This window comes from Ursus americanus, chromosome 10, assembly GCF_024610735.1.
Source record: "Ursus americanus isolate L20-20 chromosome 10, mUrsAme1.1.p, whole genome shotgun sequence".
NCBI classification, from domain to species: domain Eukaryota; kingdom Metazoa; phylum Chordata; class Mammalia; order Carnivora; family Ursidae; genus Ursus; species Ursus americanus.
In genome coordinates this window covers 27,553,087-27,577,533 of record NC_142136.1, presented here as the reverse complement: position 1 = coordinate 27,577,533, position 24,447 = coordinate 27,553,087, and the positions used below count along the sequence as shown (strand labels likewise).

At 37.9% G+C, this 24,447-nt stretch overlaps 1 protein-coding gene and 1 long non-coding RNA gene across 18 annotated transcripts in view; one reads left to right on the top strand and one right to left on the bottom strand.

The window, feature by feature from the left end:
- Positions 1-4,440, bottom strand: part of RBM26 (RNA binding motif protein 26) — an 89,203-nt gene extending 84,763 nt beyond the window's left edge. For all 17 annotated transcript variants that reach the window (XM_087865056.1, XM_087865051.1, XM_087865053.1 and 14 more), the window contains exon 1: positions 3,897-4,440. In XM_087865056.1, the coding sequence (XP_087721182.1) occupies positions 3,897-3,967 (71 nt within the window). In that variant the 5' untranslated portion in view covers positions 3,968-4,440. The remainder of the gene's footprint in view (positions 1-3,896) is intronic.
- Positions 4,441-4,676: 236 nt separating this feature from the next.
- On the top strand, positions 4,677-24,185 carry LOC148109341 (uncharacterized). The gene is made up of 2 exons (XR_015725914.1): positions 4,677-5,977; positions 22,669-24,185. It is a non-coding gene; the product is annotated as an uncharacterized LOC148109341 (long non-coding RNA).
- The last annotated feature ends 262 nt before the right edge of the window (positions 24,186-24,447 follow it).

The following is a 24,447-nucleotide window of genomic DNA, read 5'->3' as shown; positions in this document are numbered from 1 at the left end:
CTGGGCACATCACTAAGTCTATCTGCCTCTCCATTTTCTGAAAAATTAAGTTTTTCAAATTTGATTTGATTTTGAGGTTTCCCTCCAGCTACTGAAGTCCATGATTTTAAGTCACCACATTTAGTGATGTGTAAACTCACAGAAAGTTTCAAAATACAGGAAACCTTTTCTGTTTAGAAAACAAAAACAGAAATTGAACATCACCACCAAAGAAAAAAAAAGCTTAAATTTTTTTTTCCAGGACTTCACATTAGCAAAAAGAAATGAATGTTGAAGAAAAAACCAACAACTAATTTCATTTTATTATGGCAGTATGACTAAGCAAATGTTTGAGAGAACAAAATATCAATCTTAAGTATTTCAAGATGCCAATTTTAACACCTACATTTTCAGTAATTTGAGAAAAAAAAAACACAAAACTCAGAGCCCTGACACATACAGACCTTATAATCAAATAACAAGCAGATTTATCGACTTTTATTTCATGCCAAACACTGCAACCACGCTGGGTTTGTGTTTGTTTTCATGTCAATCTGAAAACTCTCCTGCCCTAAAACCCTTCTCGGGCTTCCACTATCCTTCAATTATCATCCAAAATCCGTAACATGACTCAATAAAGTCTTGAATGATCCTGCTCCTCTCTCTGGAACTATCCACTGCTATTCTTCCCTTTGGTCTTTTTTCAATTTCTTTCATTTCCCCTAAGACACTTTTTTTTTTCATTTTAGGGCTTTCATACAATCTGTTCTTCAAAACCTAGAATGCTTTCACAGCTCTCCCACCTTTTTGCCCTAGCAAACTGTTCCTCATCCTTTTAAGCTAAGATCAAATGTTAGACCAGCAAAAGCCTCTCCTGACCTTCCAAGCATACATTTTGACAGCATTCTGGACTTCATAATACTCAAAGGTCTTATAATTACTTGTTCAACCTCTGTCTTCCCTACCAAATGGTAGACAATATGAAGATAGTTATTTCAGCCTGTTTCCCAATATCCCCAATATCTAACACTACCATTCAGTACAGATTAAGTACTCAATGTTTGCTGAATTAACATATTTAAAATGCAGGGGAAGTCCAAAACCATGAGATACTATACTAGCACAAGTAGCTAGAAAGTTCCATACGAGTTTTGAGTTACATCTTACCCATGGTCCTTCAAATGTTCCTCCTTCAAATAGGTGCTATTTGGCGATTACACTTTCGAAGTAAAGCTAAAAATCCCTTTAGATAACAAACACATCTTAAAATTTCACAAAACCAAGGTTAGAAACCACAAGTCTTAAACAATTGGAATAAGCTTTAAAAGTCATCAAGAACTCACCTGAAATGCAATGAAAGGGGTAGGAACTACAATAAGGGCTCAATTTTACCACAGCAATGTACATTATGAAAGGACCAATCCCAATTCCTGCCACTGTCTAAGCTGTACCAGTGGCCTTATTTATCCTAACAGTTAATGACTGCAGTCCCACAGTCATCTAAGTAGGCTATAAGATATCTGAAACACGCTTTATTAAAACTGAATAAAAGTCACAAGCATACACACTACATAACTACAAATAATCTTTTAGGTTATAGCATAACGTACAGAGATGTTAAATCACTGCGTGTTTACCTGAAGCTAATGTAACATTGCGTGTCAACTATAATTCAAAAATTTTTTTAAAAAAGGAATGCTATTTAAATTCAAAACTTTTTTTTTTATGTTTTCTGTTCACCTAATACTTGAGTGCTAATTACAAACCAGGCACTGTCCAAGGATTCTTAATACATATTCATTATTTCCCCATACAGATGAGGAAACGGGAGGCACTGAGTTAAGTAATTTACCCAATATTATACAGCTGGTAAGTGGCAGATGCAATATTTAAAGCCAGCCATTCAGACTCTGGAGTTCGTCCTCTAAACCACTACAACCACCGTTGCATGCTCTCTCTCCATCCACTGAAATAAAGCTTCTATCTGGACCACCTCACATCAATAAAACTATTTTGCTAAGGTCACCAATGACTTTTACCTTTCCAAACTTAAGGGCCACTTACCTGCCTCCACCTTTTTCATCCACTCTGCAGCATCCCATCAAGTTGACAACTGTCCTCTCTTGCCATACATTTGTTTCGTTAGTAACATAAATCTTAGTCTTCTACTTCAGACCTGGGCCCTCCTTTCTTCCCTATCAACACATTCTTACCAGGAAATCTTCCACAATTCCACAGTTTCAAATACTCTCTGCATGACTCTAACTTTCTCTACTCCTGCCCAAGTTCTAGACTCAACCCAACCACCTCTTAAATATCTAACTTGGATGTGTAACAAACACCGATTACCTTTCCTCCTCCCCTCAACCTGTTCTCTCCCAGTCTTCTCTATCATCACCCATCCAGCTGTTTGGGCTACCTTCTTAGTCATTATCCTTGATTTCCCTTTCCCTCATCTCCCACATCCAATCCATCAGCAAGTTCTATCAGATCTACTTATGAAACCTATTTCGTTCTGTCTCCACTATCACTCTAATATAAACGATCTACATTCCTGCCTACAATGCCCTTCCAAATAGTCTACTTTCATTCTTGCCCCCTTAATCTCCACTAAGCGAGTGGAGTTAAAACAAAATCAGATCAGTCCCTGCCTGCTTTAAATTATCTAAGGTCTCACTGTATAAGGCCTCAAAGAACCGAACTAATGCGGCCCCCTCCTACTTCTCTAGCCTCATGTTATTCCATTCTCTCCCCCATCACAACGTTCCTTGCAGCCACAGTTGCCTTCCTTCTCTTCCTGGAACACACGGTGATCATATCAGCTACAGGGCCTTTGCACTTGCTGTTCCTTCTGCAAGGAACAGTCTTTCTACAGACTTTGACACAGATGGTTCCTTCTCCTCCTTAAGTGTTGGTCAAATGCTACCTCCTGTGAGAGGCCTTCTAATCAGTCTTTTATATGACTCTCTATTTTACAACCGCCACTGCTATTTTATTCTATCTTATTTCTTTTATACTCATTTATTACTGTCTTTTCAACTTTGGAATTTAAAAGCTCTATCACCAAAGCCTCCCACAATACACAGCAGGCACTTAATAAAATTACTAAATGAGTGAATTTCCCTATTTCATTTTGTTTATTGTAAATCAACTAATTTTGATAAAGCACCTGGCCCAAAATATATTTTGCATGTATTAAAAGATAAATCCTTAAAACACTCTTTATTTTTTCTAATCTAAAGCATTCCAGCACTCTGAACCCCCCGCCCCCCAGAGTCCATCTACAGCATCCCACTTAAAACTGCCAAATATCCCATATGGATAAGTAACATTTTCTTCCTTCTCTCCAAACTAACAAACGTGTAAGTGGGGAAAAGAGAACCTTACTGGACACCTTAGCACCTGTTACATCTTCAATCAGTTAAGAGAGGTGCGGGTGAGCCAGATAGCACATGGGAAACGTGGCCTTTCTTTCGGGGACTGTATTTAGGTAAAACGTGAGTGGCTTACATGAGAACTGCCCTAATGCCTAATAAGGGCCATTCACTTTATTTAAAGAAACCAGTTAAAACAGTCTGTGGGCAAGAGGTTATGCTCGGATTCACTAGAAGAAAAGAAACGGATTTGGGGGCCCTCATCAAATATGTCTGTAGGTTGCGGTCGGTCTACATATAACGGGAAAACAAGAGGAGATATCAGTTCAAGGACCAACTCAGCTGTAAGATAAAGGTCAGCTCAGGCTCTCTGGGGTATCCTGAACCTGGAAGCCAGGGTGGAAAAGGAGAAAACACAAAACCCTGGAATCTCTGTTCACCGCTTCGGCCTCCATCACAGGCACTTCGGGAAACTGCACAGATCTCTGGGTCCGCCTAACTCCCACTTCCATCCCTGCAAGGAGATAGCCCCCTGATACTCACATGGGCTCGAGAGTCTTGCTGAGCCAGGACTTGAGTGCCTCGAAGTTTTCAATGATCATTTTAGAAACCATCCACAGCGGCCCCGAGGCCCGTCACACTCCTCCGCCCGCCCAGGTCGCGGCCGCTACAGCCGCTGCTGCCCCCGCCCCCTCCTCCGCGCGCCGCCCGCGTGGGCCGCGGTGGGAGGCGCCGGTGGCAGGTTCCCGCGAGCCCCGATCGGCGAACAGCTCTGCGGGTACCGTCGCAGGCCGCGAATCCACGGAGTGCCAGGAGCTCCCCGTCCCCGGACCCCGGCTGAGGCAGCAACGGTTTGCCCGGGCCCTCCCCCTTCCCTCCACCCGAGCAAATCTTCTTGGACCGTGAGTGCGACACGCGCTTAGATCCGGGCTTTCACTCAGCCTCGGGATCAGGTGGAGTTGGCAACGCAGAAGAGGCAAAAGTGAAGAAAACGAAGACGAAGGGCAGCTCAATGGAAACGATTCGGGGGGTCTTCCCGGCTCCTAGCACCCCCAAGAAGATGGCTGCCGATAAATATCGCGAGAATTGATGAAGTCTCGCGGTGACTCCCGGAGCCTGCTGGGAAGAGACGTAAGATCGACGGAGAGCGCGCTGGTCGAGTGCGGTACTTCGATTCTTTGCTTATTTGCGTGATTTGCGGCCTTTGTGCTTTTTTACTCCTTGGCCCGCGTACGGAATAAAGATTTTCTTTTTTACAAGAAGGGAAAGGCCGCTGACTCCAGAAACAGTGGGAGTCCCGCTTCGTCCTATGTAATAGACGGCTGTGGCGCATCAGTTGGAACGAACCTCCGGACTGGAGCGCTCCTTGAGAGCGTCTACGCGTTGTGCGAGGACGCACGGCGGCCAGTGGGTTCCAGGTGTGCTGTACTGCCTCCTCCGTTTATCTCAGTGTCCTGCAATACCATATTGTGTGCGCTGTGGTGTGGACAAGGTTGGGAAGCACAGGCTGGTGTAATCGAACCCTCTGAGTCTTACAGAGGATTAGTGTCTTGTCCATAATTACTCGACTTGATTGCAGAGAGGTTATGATCTAGGGATGCCCCAAAAGAAAGGTGAGATAACCTTGACGGTTCTGAAATAGTTTCCAACCATCTGAAACTTCGGACGTTTCCCCACCTAAAGATAAGAATAGTGTGTTTTTAATTTTCTTCATATAGAGCCGATTCAGCCAGAGATAGGAAATTAGGTAGTATCAAAAGAGAGAGCCTTCATATCAGCGTCCTAAATAAATTAACTTCCCTTCTCCTGGGGAAGTTTGAATCATGCTTGTGTTGTTTTATTTGCTATTATTTACTATGGTTAAGGTGCTAGGTGGGATTTTGCAAAAGGTCTAGTGCCTGTAAACTATAATGAAATGAAAATAATTAGCAATATAAAGACACTTAGAGTAAGTAGACCAATAAAAAGCTCTTGTGGCAGGCAGTGGTAGACGAAACTGTCCTTAAGACCTCTGAGTTTATAATTTGCTAGATTGAAGTGTCCTTAAGCAATAAGTGGGAAAAATTATCAAGAAAAGCTAGACATTTGTTTTAAAATATAGCGTGTAGAGTAGAATGAAATTAGAATTCAGTCACTAAGTAACCAGGGTATTGGTTAAAGTGATTTAGCTAAGTGAAATAAGTTAGAAACAAGAGAACAAATATCAAGATTCCACTTACCAGGTACCTACAGTAGGCAAACTCTCAGAGACAGAAAGTAGAATGGTTGGGTGCCAGTGGTGGGAGAGCAGGGGAGGACGGGGAAAGTTTTATTTGGGATGTTGAAAAGTTTCTGGAGATGAACAGGGTTGATGGTTGCATGGTTAATGCGATTGAATTATACACTTAAAATGGTTAAAATAGTAAATTTTATGTATATTTTACAACAATAAAAGTGATTTTTTAAATTTTAATGTTGCTGTGGGAAAAGTAAAATCCTAATTGTTTAGCCTGTTTATTTAATAGACTTGTCTCAGGCTGACTCCAGCAGAGTTTTCAACTTCATCACCAACTGTTCCTTAACTGGCCCTCTCCTCCAGCCTTCCAAAGCTAACCATCGTTCTTCCACCAAATACTATACTCCAGGTAAACTGATTTGCTCACCCTCCACTTCTCCAAACACTTATCTACATCATTTCCACAAGGAATGCCTCCACTTCTTTGGCTGCTCAAACTTTACCCATTCTCTCCTAATACCACTGCTCCTATATATTTGAAGTCTTTGATTTTTCCTAAACAATAGCAACATTTTAATCTCTCTGCCTCTTAGACTGCCCCCATTACCAGTTCATCTTTAGTTGCCTTTATCATCATTGACTTTATTAGTAATCATTGTAAAACTTTGATGTAATCATGTCACTTCCCTGCTTACGATCTTCATCAACTCCACGTTGTCTTCAGGATAAAAATCAAGTTCTTCCCACATTCCCACATTTGAAGTCTTTGATTTTTCCTAAACAATAGCAACATTTTAATCTCTCTGCCTCTTAGACTGCCCCCATTACCAGTTCATCTTTAGTTGCCTTTATCATCATTGACTTTATTAGTAATCATTGTAAAACTTTGATGTAATCATGTCACTTCCCTGCTTACGATCTTCATCAACTCCACGTTGTCTTCAGGATAAAAATCAAGTTCTTCCCACATTCTAATTTCATAATCACCCCACCTATTTGCCTTAGAAAGTTCTTTCACTGCCTTTCAGCCTTTGTTTCAGCCATCTTGAGCTATTCTATGTTCCTTGGAAGAGGTGTGTTCTCACACTTAATGGGGGTATTGCAGAATGTTTTTTCTTCCCTTTCACTTGATGAAATCCTACTCATCCATCATAATTCAGTGCATACAACATCACCTTTGGAAAGCCATCCCTGACCTTCCTGCTCTAAACCAGAAGTCACTCTGAAGTTTTCTCACATCAGCCTGTGCTTGCCTCTGTTACAGCACTCTTGCTTTATTTTTGCAAGTATCTGATTATCTGTCCCTTAGTAACTATAGTTTTGAAGCTCCTGCTTCAAGCACAGCCCCTGATACATTCAGTCAGTTCTCAATTTTTCTAATGATTCATTGAAGCTCTGCCACTTCCATGAAATCTTCCCTGGCCACTGGAGCTGACAGTGACCTCTTCCTCCTCTAAATCCATTGTACAGTGCTTGTTGTTACTCCACATTTAGTCATAGTGCTTTGTAGCATGCTGCTTTTTCTTAACCATTAACATTGATCCCTTATCACTTCAGTATTTTATCTTCGGTTTTGCCTTCAAAGGTGACAATTAGCTAGTGTGATTATCAGTGCTAAGAAAAGACTAAAACAACCGCCATAGAATACTTTCTGCATTCAGTAACATTTCAGAATGTTCAGTATTAGGTTACCTACTTAACATTTTACAATACACCATGCTTTTTCAAAGCCCTGTGACTTTGTTAGTGATAATTCCTTTTGCCTGGAATGACTTTCCTCATTGCTCAAAAAACCAGCTTCTTACTGATGCCCTAGGCAAAGATAGTTGCCTCTTGGTTTCTACCTGTAGGATATGAGTTAAAACGTCTTATTTCGTTATCTCCTCTGTCTCCTTAACTAGGTTATGAACTCTTTAAGGACTAGGACTCAAGCTTATTCATCCTTGTATTTCCTACGCTTAGCACAGTATCTGGAACTCAAAAATGATTACTGAAGGATATGTGCTTAATTTTAAATAAGAAGGAAGTAGAGGCAGGGGAAAATATTTTGGGCAGGCTAGTCATAATGATACCTCCTGATAGACTTCTATCGCCTCATGGTTTATTTAGCTGCCCTGATCCTAGGAAGATTCCCTATAGTGTAGTTAACTCCTTCTTAGGTTCTTCCAGTTCTCTCTCCTCGCTGGTGGATATAATCTTATTACTCTCAGTGGCGCCTTTGGGCTCTTGTTTAAAACCTCAGCCTGCATTTTGATATCACAAAGATATTCTATATGTTCTATTTCCTTTATAGTTCATTACTCTCCGGAGAATCACGTTTAGATCTTTATTTTGTATGGAATACGTTCCTTTATTTGGTGAAAGGTGGGGAGCTAGCCTGCTTTTTCTCCAGATGGCAAGCCACTTTTTCTCTATAATTCTACACAGCAGTCTATCCCTTTCTCATTGGTTTTTGATGCCATTTTTATTATATATCATGTTTCCATTTATGTTTATATATGGCTCTGGTTCTGAACTCTTCAGTTGGTCTCTTTGTCTATGACTACACCTGTCATAAATAATAAAACCTGTTGTTTAGATTTACCAACATCTTATAGATTATCTTAATACCTAACAGGGCAAATCCCTCCTTTTTGCTTTTTTTTTTTTTTCCAAATTTTACTTAACGTAAACCTCTGTTTTTCCAAATACTTCCTAGAACAAGATTGTTGAGCTTGTAAAATAAAAATCCCTTATTATATATATTTCTATATATAAATTTGGGTTGAATTGGCATCCTGTAACGTGTGGCAGTCACAGGTGTGCTTCTCAGATCTGCCTTCAAGAAAGGACTCACTGCCCAACAGAAGGCACGTAGTTAGCTGACAGCCTCCAGCTGTTAACTTCTAGGTTCCCCTGAGCTTTCAAGCTGAAGTTACACTATTGTCAGGGCAGCCCGTTTCCCCCATGCCCATCCTCAGCCAAAGACGGAGTCAGGCATAGTAAAAAGACGTACTCAACATTGGTGATAGAGGCTCTGTCAGACCTGCATGGCAGTCTGATGGCTCCCCCTGCCCAGTCCTGCTTCCTCTCTTTCCTTTTCATAAGTGCTACTCTGCAGTAAACCTTTTGCACTTCTAACTAACTCAACATCTCCACCAGAGAATCCACCTTATGACACAAGTTACGTCATCTGATTCATTCTATTTTTATAAATTAAAGTCATGCTTAATAACAAAATCTAACTATACCTTCTGGCTCAATTACTTCTTTGAAACCATCCCTACCCAACTAAGTTTAATACAGTATCTCCCAAGACATACATTCTGGCAAGCCTACGACTTTCTCTGGCCATCCTTGATTTAGTACCTATCATTTTATTTTTTAGTGTACATATATTTTATCCTCCAACTAATGCTCTGTTTTAATTCCCTGTGACCTCCTTGAGTACCTTATTTCATCAGTTACTTCCTTAGCTCCTGTTTTCAACCCTGTCATTCTACTGGGCCTTTCCAACGCATTGTTCAACAAATGTGTCCTGAAGGTCTCCTGTTTTAAACCTCCCACTACTTTCTGAGAATACCGTGGCTGACAAAAAAAACATGATATCTGCCCTGAGGAGCTTATAGGCTCATAAAGAAGGCAGACTTCTAACAAGTAATCATATAGGAAAAAACTTATAAAATATATTACATATTATAAAGAAGGAAATATGAACCATTTTAAAAGTTTAGACTAGAAATACTGAAGCATGGCTTCTCTAAGGATATGATATTTAAATGGTTAAGAAAAGGGAATAATGAGTACAAGTTAGCCATGTGAAGCCAAATAGAGACAAGAACATTTCTGGCCTACATAATAGCTTGTGGGATGTTCCTGAGGTAAGGAAGGGCCAGGATCTTAAAGGTCAGAGAGGGGAGAGCATGTCAAGTCAGGAGGAAATATAGCTATAGGCCAATTAGGTAAACAGGGCCATGTTAAGATTTTTGAACAAGATTTTATTTAAAATATGATGTGCAGGGGCACCTGGGTGGCTCAGTTGGTTAAGTATCTGCCTTGGGCTCAGGTCATGATCCTGGCATTCTGGGATTAAGCAGTGTTGGGCTCCCTAGCCCACTTCTCCTTTTCCCTCTGCCACTCCCCCTGCTTCTGCACGTGTGTGCTCTCTGTCAAATAAATAAAATCTTTAAAAAATAAAATAAAATACGATGTGCAGCCATTGAGAGGTTTTTAGTGTGGTGGAATGAATTAAAAACATGAACATACACACTTCTTAGAAAGCTTAATTAAATTTGGGAGTTTTTAAAGAAAAACAAAAAGGAGGCAAATCCCCTTTAACATAAAAATGCTAGGATTTTTATCTCCCTAGAAGTAGAATCAAGATCATGTTAATAAAGAATATAGTTTTCTCATCTGAGACTAGAAGCCAATAACTTGGAAAGAGAAATAATGCTTTGCTGTGGTGAGGTATGTCCTTAGGTGATTCAAGAGGAAACCCTTCAGCAGTTGCTGTGTAAACTAGGATCAGAGGACATACTATGATTTCCCCCTAATAAGATCAGAGTACTTCTGGTTGCAATAAAAGAATTTGAAGGCCAATCACCAATTCTTTAGTGGGCACTCCATCTATACCCATAATTGATTATAATGACTCCCTATAGCAGCACTTTAATGGAAGGGATCTAAAACCTAGCAGAACAGTACAGAGTAAGAGGACTAGGAGTTGTGCTAGTAATACACTGAGCTCTTTATTTTATTCCACATAAGGAGAGGAAAAGTTCTTCCATTTTGGGAAAGCACTGTCCAATAAAAATATAATAGGAGCCACATATGTAATTTTACATTTTCTAGTGGCCATATTTTTTAAAGATTAAAGGTGAAATTACTTTTACTATGTTTTGTTTTGCCCATAGTGACTAAAATACTGTCATTTCAGTGTGTAATTAATATAAAATTTATTGAGATATTTTACTTTTTTCTGGTTACTAAGTCTTTGATATCCAGTGTGTATTTTACCCTTGTAGCACATCTCAGTTGAAGCACACCACATCACAAGTGCTCAATAGCTACACATTGCTAATGGCTACGGTATTGGACACTGCAGCTTTAAAACTTTAGAGTGTCTCGTGTGGGTATTTAATTGTGGCTGACGTCTGTTGTTTCAGTGTCATTGGTCATTTTTCTCTGCTCAGGTACTGGTCTTCAATAAACTTGGGCTTGAATTTCAAAAGCCCTAATTAAGGTTCTACATCATTACTTTTGTAACAGATAATTTTGTCCTAAGGCTGCTAAGGAAACAAGAACGAAATGTAGAGCTGAACTTTCTTCAAAAGATGGTTCATTACTGCCTCACTTCTTATTAGCCAGAGAATGAGAGGGGAAGGGACAAAATGGTATACCCAGTTTTCTTCTGATTCTTGGCTTGAAGGACAGAGATAGCTCCACAATAAATATTTGTTGGGGAAAAAAAGCAATGAAATGAAATGATATGGCAGAGTCCCCACAGAGGCTCTCAAGGGATCATATGCATATACGCTTGTAAATCCTACTTCTCATGGAATTCCAAAGCGAAGCTTGTCAGTCTGCTTTGCTTTCTCTTTGGGTGTGTTTTGTTTTTGTGTTTTTGTTTTTATCGTCTGGAGGCATTCATCTTTACAATAGCTAATGGAATGTTATTTGTGTCATGAAAGATGAAGGGAATGCCAGGAGTCTTGACTCTGAGCCTAAGCTGGGAGACTCTCACCCAGGTTATAAGTCTTGTTTGCCAGTGTTCTTTCATTCGACAAGTAATATTATATTGAGAGCCTACTGGGTGCTATGAACTTCTCTAGGTCCTGAAAATATAGATGTAAACAAGACAGGCAGATCCCTGCCTTAATAGATTTTTTTTTCAAGATTTTATTTATTTATTTGACAGAAAGACAGGGGGAGAGGGAACATAAGCAGGAGCAGAGGGAAAAGCAGGCTCCCCACTGAGCAGGGAGCCCAATGCGGGGCTCAGTCCCAGTTCCCTGGGATCATGACCTGAGCCAAAGGCAGATGCTTAATGACTAAGCCATCCAGGCGCCCACTTAATAGATTTTTTTAGATGTTTTTTATTTTGGAAAAACTTAAACATATACAAACGCAGAAAAGAGTATAAACTTCCTTATCATCCAGTTTCAGCAATTATGGACTCATGATCAATCTTATTTCATTGATATTCCATACTCTCACTCCATTTCAAATTATTCTGACAGCATAAACATCACATCATTTCCCTGAGAGATGGTTTTAATAATATTACAAATTTTTTTCCTCTGGATACTGAGATTTATACATATCTGTCATCATCTATGGCAGTTTGTACAAGGGACTTTGTAAATGTGTGCGTATGTGTGTATGAATATGTAATGTGTGTGTGTATATATATATATATATGCATGTATCTCTTCAACCACCATCCAATTAATCATTAATATTTATTGAGTCTTCCTCATAAGTACACCTAGAACCTACTCATTGGCATTCAGCCCAGGCTATACACTGCAGCCAAAGAAATCCATAAAAGTCCATGCTAATCATGTCACAATTTAAAATCCTTTATTGACTCCCCATTTACTAGGCTGAAGTACAAATTTATTCATAATAATATCTAATTGAAATTTAGTGTGTTTTATGGTATTAAGCATTGTGCTAAGTGCTTTATATATATATTATGTTAATCCTCACAATTTAGCATTCTCATTTTATAGCCGAAGAAATTAAAGCCTTGAGTAGTCTAAATTCATTCAAGGGAGTACTCAAGCGTGGTAGAGCTTGAACTCAGATCACTAAACAACAACGACCACATCTTTAACCACATTTTACTAAATCTTTCATTAATTGGTATCTGTCTAGCTCTCCAACTTTGTCTCACTTCTTCACCTTTCACACTCGGTAGTGCTGCCATACCGAAGTATTTGTGTAGTTCCGCAAATAAACAATACTGTATTGAGCAATAAGCGAACTGGTGTATGCTGAAGAAAACATCAGAATAGGGGATGCCTGGGTGGCTCAGTTGGTTAAGTGTCTGCCTTCAGCTCAGGTAATCCTGTGTTGTCGGGGGAGGGGGGGTCCTTGCTGAGCAGGGAGCCTGCTTCTCCCTCTGCCTGCCACTCCCCCTGCTTGTGCATGCTCTCTCTCTCTGACAAATAAAATCTCTAAAAAAAAAAAAAAAAACAAACATCAAGACAGGAACATGAATATATCTTTTAGAGAATTTGGAAATTTCTTTTAAAGTATCCAACTGAACATGATAAGAAAAACCAGACAGAAGGAATTTCCTACATTTATTTTGTCATTAGCATTATTTTGAATTTGACTTTCAAATGGAAAAACATTATAATATTTTTGTTGCCTTAGGCCTATAAAATCCTCAATCTATTCCTAGCTGTCCTTTATTCCATTCCAAAACATACTGCCCTTTATTCTCTTCTTTGCACTAGGAGCCCCTGCTGTTTAGAACATTTACCATGCCCAACCCTATTCTGTACTTAACTCTCGATCACACTTCAGGATTTATCTTAAAAATCACTTCCTCTAGGAAGTCTTCTCTGACTGGACTGAGTGTTCACAGTGTGCATCCCTATTATAATTATATCACCCTGTATTGTTAATAGTTGTCTACCATATTAAAAGATCAAGCTTTTTTCCATTCATTGTTTTATTCCCATACCTAACATGTAATAGATAGTTCTTTGCTTTGCTTTGCTTTTTTCTTTTCTTTTTTCAAATTTAGGTTTATTAGCTGGCTGCTACAAGGGAGAATGTACACTGTGGAGAGTTCAACATTTCAACAGGTGGCAGTTACAGAAGAATACCTATATAGAGTTTGTAGAACCGGAATTAGACATAGGATGGCCTTGGTAGAGATTACTCGGAATTTGTAAACTAGGAAGTTGCTGGAAGGATCAGTGGTTTTATCTATAGGACACATGACTTTTTGTGGAGTTAATGTTCAGTTGGTCTGTCTGTGTGGTCTTATTCAGAATACCATGGGTCTGATGAATTGGTGTTCAGAGTCTGAAGACAATTTGTCTTGCATGTCATGGTTTTGTACAGTTTTTCTATTTTGTGAGTGATAATGTGGTTTTGCAAGTTGTGGTTTCTATTTCAACTTTCAGTTCCCTTTTCACATCCTAGTTGCCAGCTGAACCTAGTTGCTAGCCGGTTTTCCCTTTATCCAAAGAATAATGACGAAGCTCCTGTCCTCTCAAGGAGTTCCCAGTCTAGGCTATTATAATATAATTTGATATAATAAGATATAAATAAAGCATTATGAGTTCAGAAGAAACAACCAACTTTTTTTAACTACCATTGTTTTGAAATCCTGCCATATGCAAGGCTCTGTGTACGATAATGTACTAGGCAAATTACATACACTATTTTATTTAATCCTCAAAAATCCTATGAAATCGATATTTTCTTATCCTCATTTTAAAGTCAAGAAATTGAGATGCAAAATGGTTAAATAACCCGCTCAGGGTCACCTAGCTCAGAAATGATAGATCTTGGCAAATATTTGCTGGGTACTATTCCAGGTGCTTTATCTAATCTCCAAAACAGACCTTTGATGTAGCTACCACTCTTCATCAAGCTGATTCATGGGGAAGTAAAGTAACTCATCTAAGATCACAGAGTTTGTGACCACATTGTAGAGGCAGGATTCAGACCTACACCACTTGGCTCCGTGGTCCACCACCTCGTCTGCTGCTTCCCTTGAGCCCTGTTCTTGGGCTCTCATATCTTTTTACCTAACCACTGTGCTGATGTGCCCCGTTGGCAGAGAAGAAGCTTTACAAAGGGGTTGAATGTGAGTTAAGTAGGATATTTCTGGATGGATCAGAGGGGGTGTAGTCCTTGCAGAGTCCTGGGAGCAGGGAGAGACTCTGCTTGTTCAGGAAATGGTGAGGTTTGAGCAATTCTGAGTGCCTTGGATGGGGAGTTGTGGCAGCTGATAGAGCTGGACACGTGTATTGGGACCAGATTAGAACTTCACAATTGCCCCTCACATTTAACCAAAAGGATGCCCCTCTTAATACTGCACTTGTCTCTCATTGGCCATTCTGGTCCTAATGCATACCCAAAGGAAAGAGATTTGTCACCACTAAAGATACTCATGCTGGAGGCAACTTCAAAAGAAAAGTTCCAGGAATGTGTTAAGCAAAGAGACCTTTAGGGAAAAAATGCTGCTTAGAGATATTCTTAAGGCAATTGCTCTGTCAATCGTAAGGTGCATTTGGTTGTCTATGTCCTTGTAAATTAAAGAAAAAAATATGTCATCATTTTCCATCAATCCAGAGTCCTGAATAACATATTTTGTTTATGGAGTTCTGGGAGCTGACATGCATTTAACTCATCACATGAATCCCATTATGCAGATATGATTCATGTTCCCAGTGTAGAGATGAGGAGACTGAGGCTGAGAAGAAGAACTCAAGGGATTTGGGCACATTGCACAGTGGGAGGTGGGAGAGCCAGCATATCAAGCCAATTTGCCTGATTTCTGAGCCTGTTCTGCCAATAGCCTTAAGGAGTCTGAGACCTTTTAGCTTGTGGAAGTGCAGAACATCCCAAACAGAGCAGGTAGTCTGATGTCTGGAGAACAAGTAGTCAGGAGATAAAGGGAAGTGCTGGGGCCAAGAGGAGGGAAATTGGAACTTCATCCATCCTTGCCCCCTTTGGGTATCAGACCCCACCCCCCACCCCCACGCCCACCCCCGTTTGCATGAGTCACTGGGAAATCTAATACCATCACTTCTATCACTCTCTATTAATGTACAGCCCACATGGGGAGGGGGGATTAGGCCTCATCTTTAGAAAGGAGGTGCATCAAAGAATTTGTGGGCATATGTTAAAACCACAGCACAACCATTGAGGCTGTGTGAGTAGTACCACAGTGATTCCTCCAGGAGCATCAGCAGAGAATTGACTGCTTGCCTGTCTATACTACCTCTGGGGATAGAGACTGGTGGTATGCTGGTTAATGTTTAGCAACTGGCTTTCTAGAAAATAAAATGTATGGATACATATGTATGTACATAAGTTTTACTGATACAAAGGATATGTAGCACACAACTTAACAAATAATAAAATATACAATACTCTTTATTATAAATTCCCTACAACAAATTGTTTCTGACAAAATGTTTTAGCTGATTTTTACCAAATGCTTGTATCTGTAACATTTTCTGCATCACTTTTTTACATCTAGATAATCAACAAAACAATAAATCAAGTCCAGCTCTGTAGCAATTGCCAGCTTCCATGGTGTAAGTGCTCCCAAACTAGTCTATTTCAGGTTATCAACATGATATCACCAAATGCAGAGTTGGAAAGAGATTCACAGTAACACATCTTTGTACATCATTTCCACCATACAGATACAATAAATAACCTGAGGGGCACAAATAATAATAAAATTAAGTAGAGTAGAATAATTAGGAAGTGATAAGTTTTTAGTATCTGTTGCCTTTTAAAATATAATTGATGTAATTTTAAGTTTAGATAGTTTTTAATAAAAGTTGTCCAAAAAACTAGCTTGCAAAATTCTTGTAAATAAGCTCTTACAGGCTGCTAAAAGGGGGTTCCAGCACACCATTGACTGGAAACACCTTTACCTGCCACCACATGGGGAATTCCCAATATTTCAACAACCAGAATTGAGCACATGAGACAAGAAGTACCAGTAGTTTGAGAGAGTAATAGCAGTCAGAATAAACAAGAGGAAAATGGAACTGATAAAAAAAAGAGGGATGAAAAGCTGAATTGTTTTTTTTTTAAAGGAATCCTTAGAGAGATTTAAGTTCACACAAAAATTAAGGAATATAATGAATAAAGAGAAGGATCAAATGGTCACCACTGAGACACTAATCAATGATCTGAAAGATAAAAATAGAAATAATAAAAAGAAGAGGTAATTTGTAATTTTGCAAAGCACATCACAGATTGTGCTGTCATGATAAAAACTATAGATACTCAGAATTGTCATGTAAATTATTGCTTAAATATGCAAATATTTTACATTCCTCCTAGCTTCAAAATATGCATATGATATTTTTAATTAAATAAATATGAATATACTAACACAACAGAAACATTTATGATTACTGCAATTTGAAAGCCACAGTAAATTAAAAAGCTAAAATATGCCTTTACATATTGTGCATGTAGAAATTTTTTTCTATACAGCCCACTTATGTGGTACCATATTTAGGGATGTATTAAATGGAACAGGCAAATACTGAATAAAACTTTAACATTTATATTGAATGTTCATCTTACTAATATTAGTGGTATATTAGCAGAACTTAACATGTATAAGATTATGGAAAACACACAGTTTAAAACTACTCTCTTTAATATTGGCAAATGAATTAATGGGATTAACCAACCATATGCCAGTTTGTTTCTAAATAAAACCAAAATACACTCTGATATGCTACTACAGAGCCGGCAGAGGGAGCTCAAACATTTTTTGCTTTGTTTTTTAACTTACTACCGAAAATTATTTTCTCTTTTAAAAGGTGCTGGATTCTGAAAAATATGTAGTTACTTAAATAATAAAATGTATTAGTAAAAAATCCTTCAGTTAAAAATATATTCACAGGGAAGATATCAATATCACTTATTTTATCTACAAATGGCAGGCAATTAAAATTTCATTCTTTCATTTATTTTTTCCGATAGCCTGTGCTTCCAAAATTTTTTTTCCCAAGATTTCTGGTTCTGGTAAGGTGGAGCAAACTATAATGAAAACTTTTCGATTGTAAACTTTAAACATGATAGGTAAAATATGACACATTTTAAGTTCAATTCTTGTATATGTAGTAAAACATAAACATATTCCCATTCACTCAGTTCTCAGCCCCTCCACATACATAAACACAATTCATTATTATTTTCTTAAGTATCCTTCCAGAATTTATTTATGAATACACAGTCATATGAATATAAAGTCTCATTCTAATCCACTTTTTCCTATGCAATAAGTAACATATCATACTAAATACTTAGTATTTAGTATACTAAAATCTTAGTTTTGTCACTAATATATCTTGGAAATCTTTCCATAAGTCTATTGTAGAGAACTTACTCATTTTTTAAACATTTATATGTGGATAGCAAGTGCATTTTAAGAATATATAATAATTTATTTACATGTTCCGATTTGATGAACTTTTGAGTTGTTTCTGATCATTTTCTCTTGCAAATAATTCTTTAATAATAACCTTATATACATGTGCCATGTTGTATATGTAAAGAGTATATCTGAAGGATAAAGTCCCCAAAGTGGGAATGCTCAGTAAAAAGACATATGAGTTTATATTAACGGATATTGCCAAATTACCATGTATGAAGGTTTTACCAATTTATATTTCCTCAGGAACAGTGTAACTATTTCATCACAATATTCCCAACTGAATGTTATCAAACTTCTGAATTTTACCAGTCTGATAGGTGACATGTATCTAGGTATAATGTACATTTCTCTTACTATGAGTGAGTTAGTTGAATATCAGTATCAGAGCCATTTGTATTTCTTTTTCATGAACTTACTGTTCATAATCATTTGCTTATATTTCTGTTAGGTTGTTGGTCCTTATTAAATTTCAGTCTCTCCTTATTAGGGTGATTAGCCCTTTGTGCTATGTGTTGCCACTTTGTTGTCTTTTGACCTATGGTATGTATTTAGCACGCAGAAATTTTCATATCTACATAGTCAAATTTATCAATCTTGTTTACAGCCTTTTAGATTTTGAGTCACAGTTAGAAAATCCATCCCCACTCCCAGGTTATAAAGAATTCTCCCATGTTTTCTTCTAGTATCTTTATGGTTTGTTCATTGATTTTTAGATTTGAACTTTATTCTGAAGTACAATGTGAATTATGAACCCAACATCATTTTTCCAAATGGGTAACAAAATATCCCAAGATGACCAATATAATATAACATTTTAATGACTTCAGCGAAAACCTATGGCAACTGATAAACGAACTCAGTAAAGTTGCAGGATACAAAATCAACATACAAAAATTCATTGCATTTCTATACACTAACAACAAACTATCTGAAAAAAAAATAAAGAAAACAGTCCCAGTTACAATAGCACCAAAAATAATAAAATACTTAGGAATAAATTTAACCAAGGAAGGTAAAGATCTATACATTGAAAACTATAAGACATTGATGAAAACAATTGAACAAGACACAAATAAATGGGATGATATCCCAGTTTTATGAATTGGAAAAGTCAATATTGTTAAAATGTCCATTCTACCCTAAGCTATCTATAATGCAATCCTTATCAAAATTCCAATGGCATTTTTTCACAGAAATAGAAAAAACAAGCCTAAAATTCTCATCAAAAGAAAAACAAGTTTTATAACCATGTATGGTGACAGTTTTGAGTAGACTTACCGTGGTGATCATTTCACATTATATACAAATATTGAATCATTGTGTCATACACCTAAAACTGTTATGTTATATGTCAGTCACAATTTAAAAAAAAAGAAAGATCAGTTGACTGTATTTGTATTTCAAGGCTATCTGTTCTGTTCTATTGGTCTATTTGTCTATTCTTTGACCAGTACCAAACTGTCTTGATTATGGTAGCTTTATAGTAAATCTTGAAGTCAGGTAGTGTCAGTTCTTCAACTTTGTTCTTTTCCTTCAATGTTGAGTTGGTTATTCTGGGGCTAAACTTTAGAATCCATAAAATAACTTGTTTGAATCTTGTTTGGGATTATACTATATCTATAGATCAAATTGGAAGGAACTGACATCTTGATGACATTGAGTCTTCCTATCTATGAACATTGAATATCTCTCCATTTAGTTTGTCTTTATATCTTTCCTCGGAGTTTGGAGTTTTCCTCATATGGCTCTTGTACATATTTCATTAGATTTATAGTATTTCATTGGGGGGGGCTGCTAATTTAATGTGGTAAATGTGTTTTTAATTTCAACTTCCACTTGTTCATTGCTGGTATGTAGGAAAGCAATTGATTTTTGTATCAACTTTGTATCCTGCAACCTTTTTATAGTTGCTAATTAGTTTCAGGAGTTTTTTGTCAATTATGGGGGGTTTTCTACATAGACAATCATATCATCAATGAACAAAGACAGTTTTGTTTCTTCCTTCCCAGTCTGTATAACTTTTATTTCCTTTTCTTGTCTTACTGCATTAGCTAGGACTTAACGGTATGATATTGGAAAGCAGTGGTGGAGGGGACATCTTTGCCCAGTACCTGATCTTAGCAGGAAAACTTCAACTTTCTTGCTATTAAGTATGACATTAGCTGTAGGGCTTTTGTAGATGTTCTTTATCAAATTGAAGAAGTTCTCTTTCTATTCCTAGTTGGCTCAGAGTGGTATTTTGTTTTGTGTTGTTGTTGTTGTTTAGAGGCAGTAAACATCACTGGAATCACAGTCTTACCTATGGAAGGCAGCAGCTGGAATCTCTGTTCAGATCTTTTGGCTTTCTGGGTTGCTTTAAATCTGCCCTGAGCAAGTTAGAATTCAGGCTTTAACTAAAATTTGAGCAGAGTGTTTGGAACTCTCCTCTCTGAACCTCTCTTGTATATTTTCTCTTTTTCTTTCTGGCTATAGTGGTCACCCCAAATTCTGTGCTTTGTTCCTTATTTCTTGAAGCCAGAGTGGTCATGGGTTTTTCTCCAAATTTTAGTTCCTTCGCTGGAACCTGTCCTCAGGAGAGAAATCACATATAAATATCTTCACCTGTTGCTGCTTCCTTCATGTGTTGACCTTCCTCCAGCTTCTGCCTAATTTTGGTCATTCTCCAGTTCATTTAGTTGTTTTCTAAGGAATTTTTAAAATCATGATATATATTTGAATGATTACTCTAATGCCAGTGCATAGAACTGGGTTTAGTAACAAAGGTTGAATGCAAGAAATCCAGGTAGCAAACTGACGATGACTTCAAATGGAATAATGAGCCTGAGAATAGAGAAGGCAAAAAATTAGGAACATCTACAAGCTCGTGTGACTCTGAACTGCCACATTTGACCCATCTAGAATTTTCTTTGTTGTGTAGAGATGGTTGAAAAAAGGATTGAGGTAGTAGCAACCAGAATTATTGCTTGTCACCTAAAATTCATAAATGGGATAAATTAATGATAGCTTGAAGCAAAAATATTCTTGTTCTGTTCCTCCTCAATTTCCATTCACAGAAAATAAATCCAAGCATTTCATGAAGTACCACTGGTATTTGACTGCAAGTGTATCATATTACATAGGAATCTTGTCAGCTACTAGCAATAGAAACCTGACTGCTATGGCTTAAACACCTAAGAGTTTATTGTTTTACATAAAAGAAGTTCAAATGTGGGCTCTCCGCACTGGCATGGAGTTCCACAAAGACAACAGGAATCCAGGCCTTTCTATATTTCAACAGTACTTTTCTTTCTTCCTTCCTTTCTTTCTTTCTTTCTTTCTTTCTTTCTTTCTTTCTTTCTTTCTTCTTTTTTAAGATTTTATTTATTTATTTAACGGAGATAGAGACAGCCAGCGAGAGAGGGAACACAAGCAGGGGGAGTGGGAGAGGAAGAAGCAGGCTCCCAGCAGAGGAGCCTGGTCCCATAATGCCGGGATCACGCCCTGAGCTGAAGGCAGACGTTTAAGGACTGCACCACCCAGGCGCCCCTCAACAGTACTTTTCTTGACACATAGCTTCCATCCTCAAAGTCACAAGATGGCAACAGGAATTGCAACCATCATATGTCCATTTTAGGCAGGAATAAGTAGAAGGGCAAGGAGCAAAAGAACTCATCCAAGCTTTCTGTTAATAAGAGCCTTCTAATAAATCCCAGCCTATAACTTCACCTTTGAAAGTACTTAGTTACATAGTCATACCTGTCTACAAAGGAGGTTAGAAAGTACTTTTTATAAAGATGGGACATTTGGCACCTTAAATAAAATTGAGATTATGTTACTAAGGATAAAGGAGAAAATGGATGTTGAGTAAGCAACCAGCTGTCTCCACCACATGTACCAAGTGATTTTGTTGGAGCTCTCCCAACCAACTTAAGCCAAACAACAACAGCAACAACAAAAACCAGGGAATATATTGACCCCCATTAGCAAACTTCAGGTTATTTCTATGCAGGCATACCCAATCCAGGCACTCAAATAAGCATTAGGAAATTACTTCCTTTATCTGTCACCTGTGCTTTTATCTGGATTGGAAACAGGCATAGACATATTTTCCCCTCCTGGTGGCAAGATAGCTACTAGGAATAATGGGCTTACATTCTCCCAGTTTAGCAATTTCAGTGGAAAGAGATCACCTGTTTCTTCATTTTAGAAAGAGTTGTAAGAGAGACGCATGGTCCTTTGTATCATGTGTCTGTTCCTACAATTGTTGTAGACAGGGTGTGTGGTGCTCTGATTGGTCAGATCTGTGCCGTGGACCTCAACCTCTTGGGTCAGTCCCAGCTAAACCATACGAACCAAGTTGGGGGAGGTTTGTCTCCAAATTAAACTCAGTGCTAGAAAAAGTGTGAACGGACGCCAGGCAAACAAAACAACAGGCCTGGTACAGAGGGTAAAAACTTTGAAGAAAAAAAAATTGGATACTTTCAGTCTAGAAATGAAAAGACAAAAAAGGCAAAATACTGGTGATCTATGAATCCTTTGCATGATTCCTATTCTCATCAATATTATTCAATAATACAATGTCCACAGGGAGAAAGTCTACTCCCAGACAGTGCTGGTAATACTTTGAGCATTATGAAAAGCTTTTATAGTTCTAAAACAACTACCAAAATACCAAGAAGAAGATTTTCATAAGTTTGCTATTTATAGGGATATTTATTTGTGGTAACTCTTTTAAGAGCTAAACCAAGGACATTCAACGTGATTCATAAGTTAATCCTTGTAGCGCTCTGTGTTGAAAAAGATGATGAGGAGAATAGGGTTCAAAGCATTGATGTGTGTTTTTCCAAGGTCATGAATTGAATTAGTAGCTAACCAAAGTTGCAGACTCCCAAAATACACGACTCGTTCTGCTCCACGTTTCCATAGTTTATTTTGGTTTATTACAATGGTTGGTCCTTTTTGGCATTTTTTTTTTGTAGGTGAATGCAGAAAATGAAAATGGCCATATGTTTGAAACTCAGCAACATCTGCCCAAGGGAAATAATAAACAAAAGAGGAGAGTACAAATACTCAAATGAAAGAAGCAAATGGGGCACAGCCAAAAAATCTATGGAGAAAATTTGCCGGCAGCTAAATACAACCAATAGTGGTATAAATTCATGTATCCGAACTTTCAGTATTTGGTATGACAGTGAGTACACTTAGGGCTGTCTTTTGTTTGGTTTTCTTTTAACATGATGTCATCCTTACAGAAAAATTTCAAAAATAGTACAAAGAATTCCAGAATAACCTCCACCCAGATTCTGCAAATGTTAAATTTTATTGTCTCATAATCTTCTCCTTCATTCTCTCTTTCTCTACACGTAAGTGTGCATGCACACACATGTGCACATGCACGCACACACACACACACAATCATTTAAGAGTAAGTTCAGATACGATACTTCTTTCCTACTATACATTTCAGTGTGCATTTTCTAAAATCAGGAACATTTTCTTATGTAACGGAAGCACAATTTTCAAAATTGAGAAATTACTGCTGACACAATGCTATTATATACTATACAGCCTTTACTCAGATTTGACTAATAGACCAGTAAAGACAATTACAGAAAAAGAAATTTAGGATCATACATTACATTCAGTTGTCATATCTCTTTACTTTCCTTCAATGTGGAAGTTCTGAGACTTTCTTTGTATTTCATGAAGCTGGCATCTTTGAAGAGTGAAGGACAATTATTTTGTAGAGGGTCTTTCAAATTAGGTTTTGTCTGATGTTTTCTCATTATTAGATTCAAGTTACACAGGAATATCAGAGGAAGGGTGCTGTGTTCTCAGTGCACCACACTAGGAGCCATATGCTGTTGACTTGTCTCACTATTTGTGCTTAACTTTGATCATGTGGCAAAGGTGGTGTCTGTCGTGTTTCTTCACAGTAACATTATGTTACCTCTTATAATTAATAGAGAACTTTTGGCAAGATACTCAGATTGTGTAGCTATCCTGTTGCTCCTCAAACATTTACACACTAGTGTTAGCATCCATTGATGACTACTACCTGAATCAATTAGAATGAGTATTTTTAAATTAAACTTGTTTCTAAAATGTATTCCACTCATGCCATGCTAAGTATTAGCATCATCACAGGACTTTCATTGTAGGTGAATTCCTATAATCTAAAAAGCATGATAATCAACGATGCAGGGGTAGGATACACTTTTAATATGTCTAATAATGAACTAAGGACTGTGGTTTTATTGGGGGGATGCAAGTGTTCTAAAACTGACTTATGTGGATAGTTGCACCACGCAATAATGTTACTGATTGAGGGGCGCCTTGTTGGTGCAGTTAAGTGTCCAACTTTGCTTTCAGCTCAGGTCGTGATCTCAGGGTCATGAGATCAAGCCCTGTGTGGGGCTGCGACCTCAGCGTGGAGTCTACTTGAGATTCTTCTCCTTCTCCCTCTGCCCTTCCCACTCATGCTCTCTCTCTCTCTCTAAAATAAATAAATAAATCTTTAAAAAAATAAGGTTATTAATCAAATCACTGAATTGTATACCTGAAATGGGTGGATTTTATAATATGTAAAGTACATCTCACTAAAGGTGTAAAAATAGGAAAAAATATGAGTTCAGGAAATAATTAACTGATTTGAGTCAGAAGACAGAAACAAAGGCCAGTGAAAGTGACGATTTAGTGTCACAATTTATATAAATAATAAATACCTCTTAAACTCTAGGGTTCTTAACTTTCTTTTA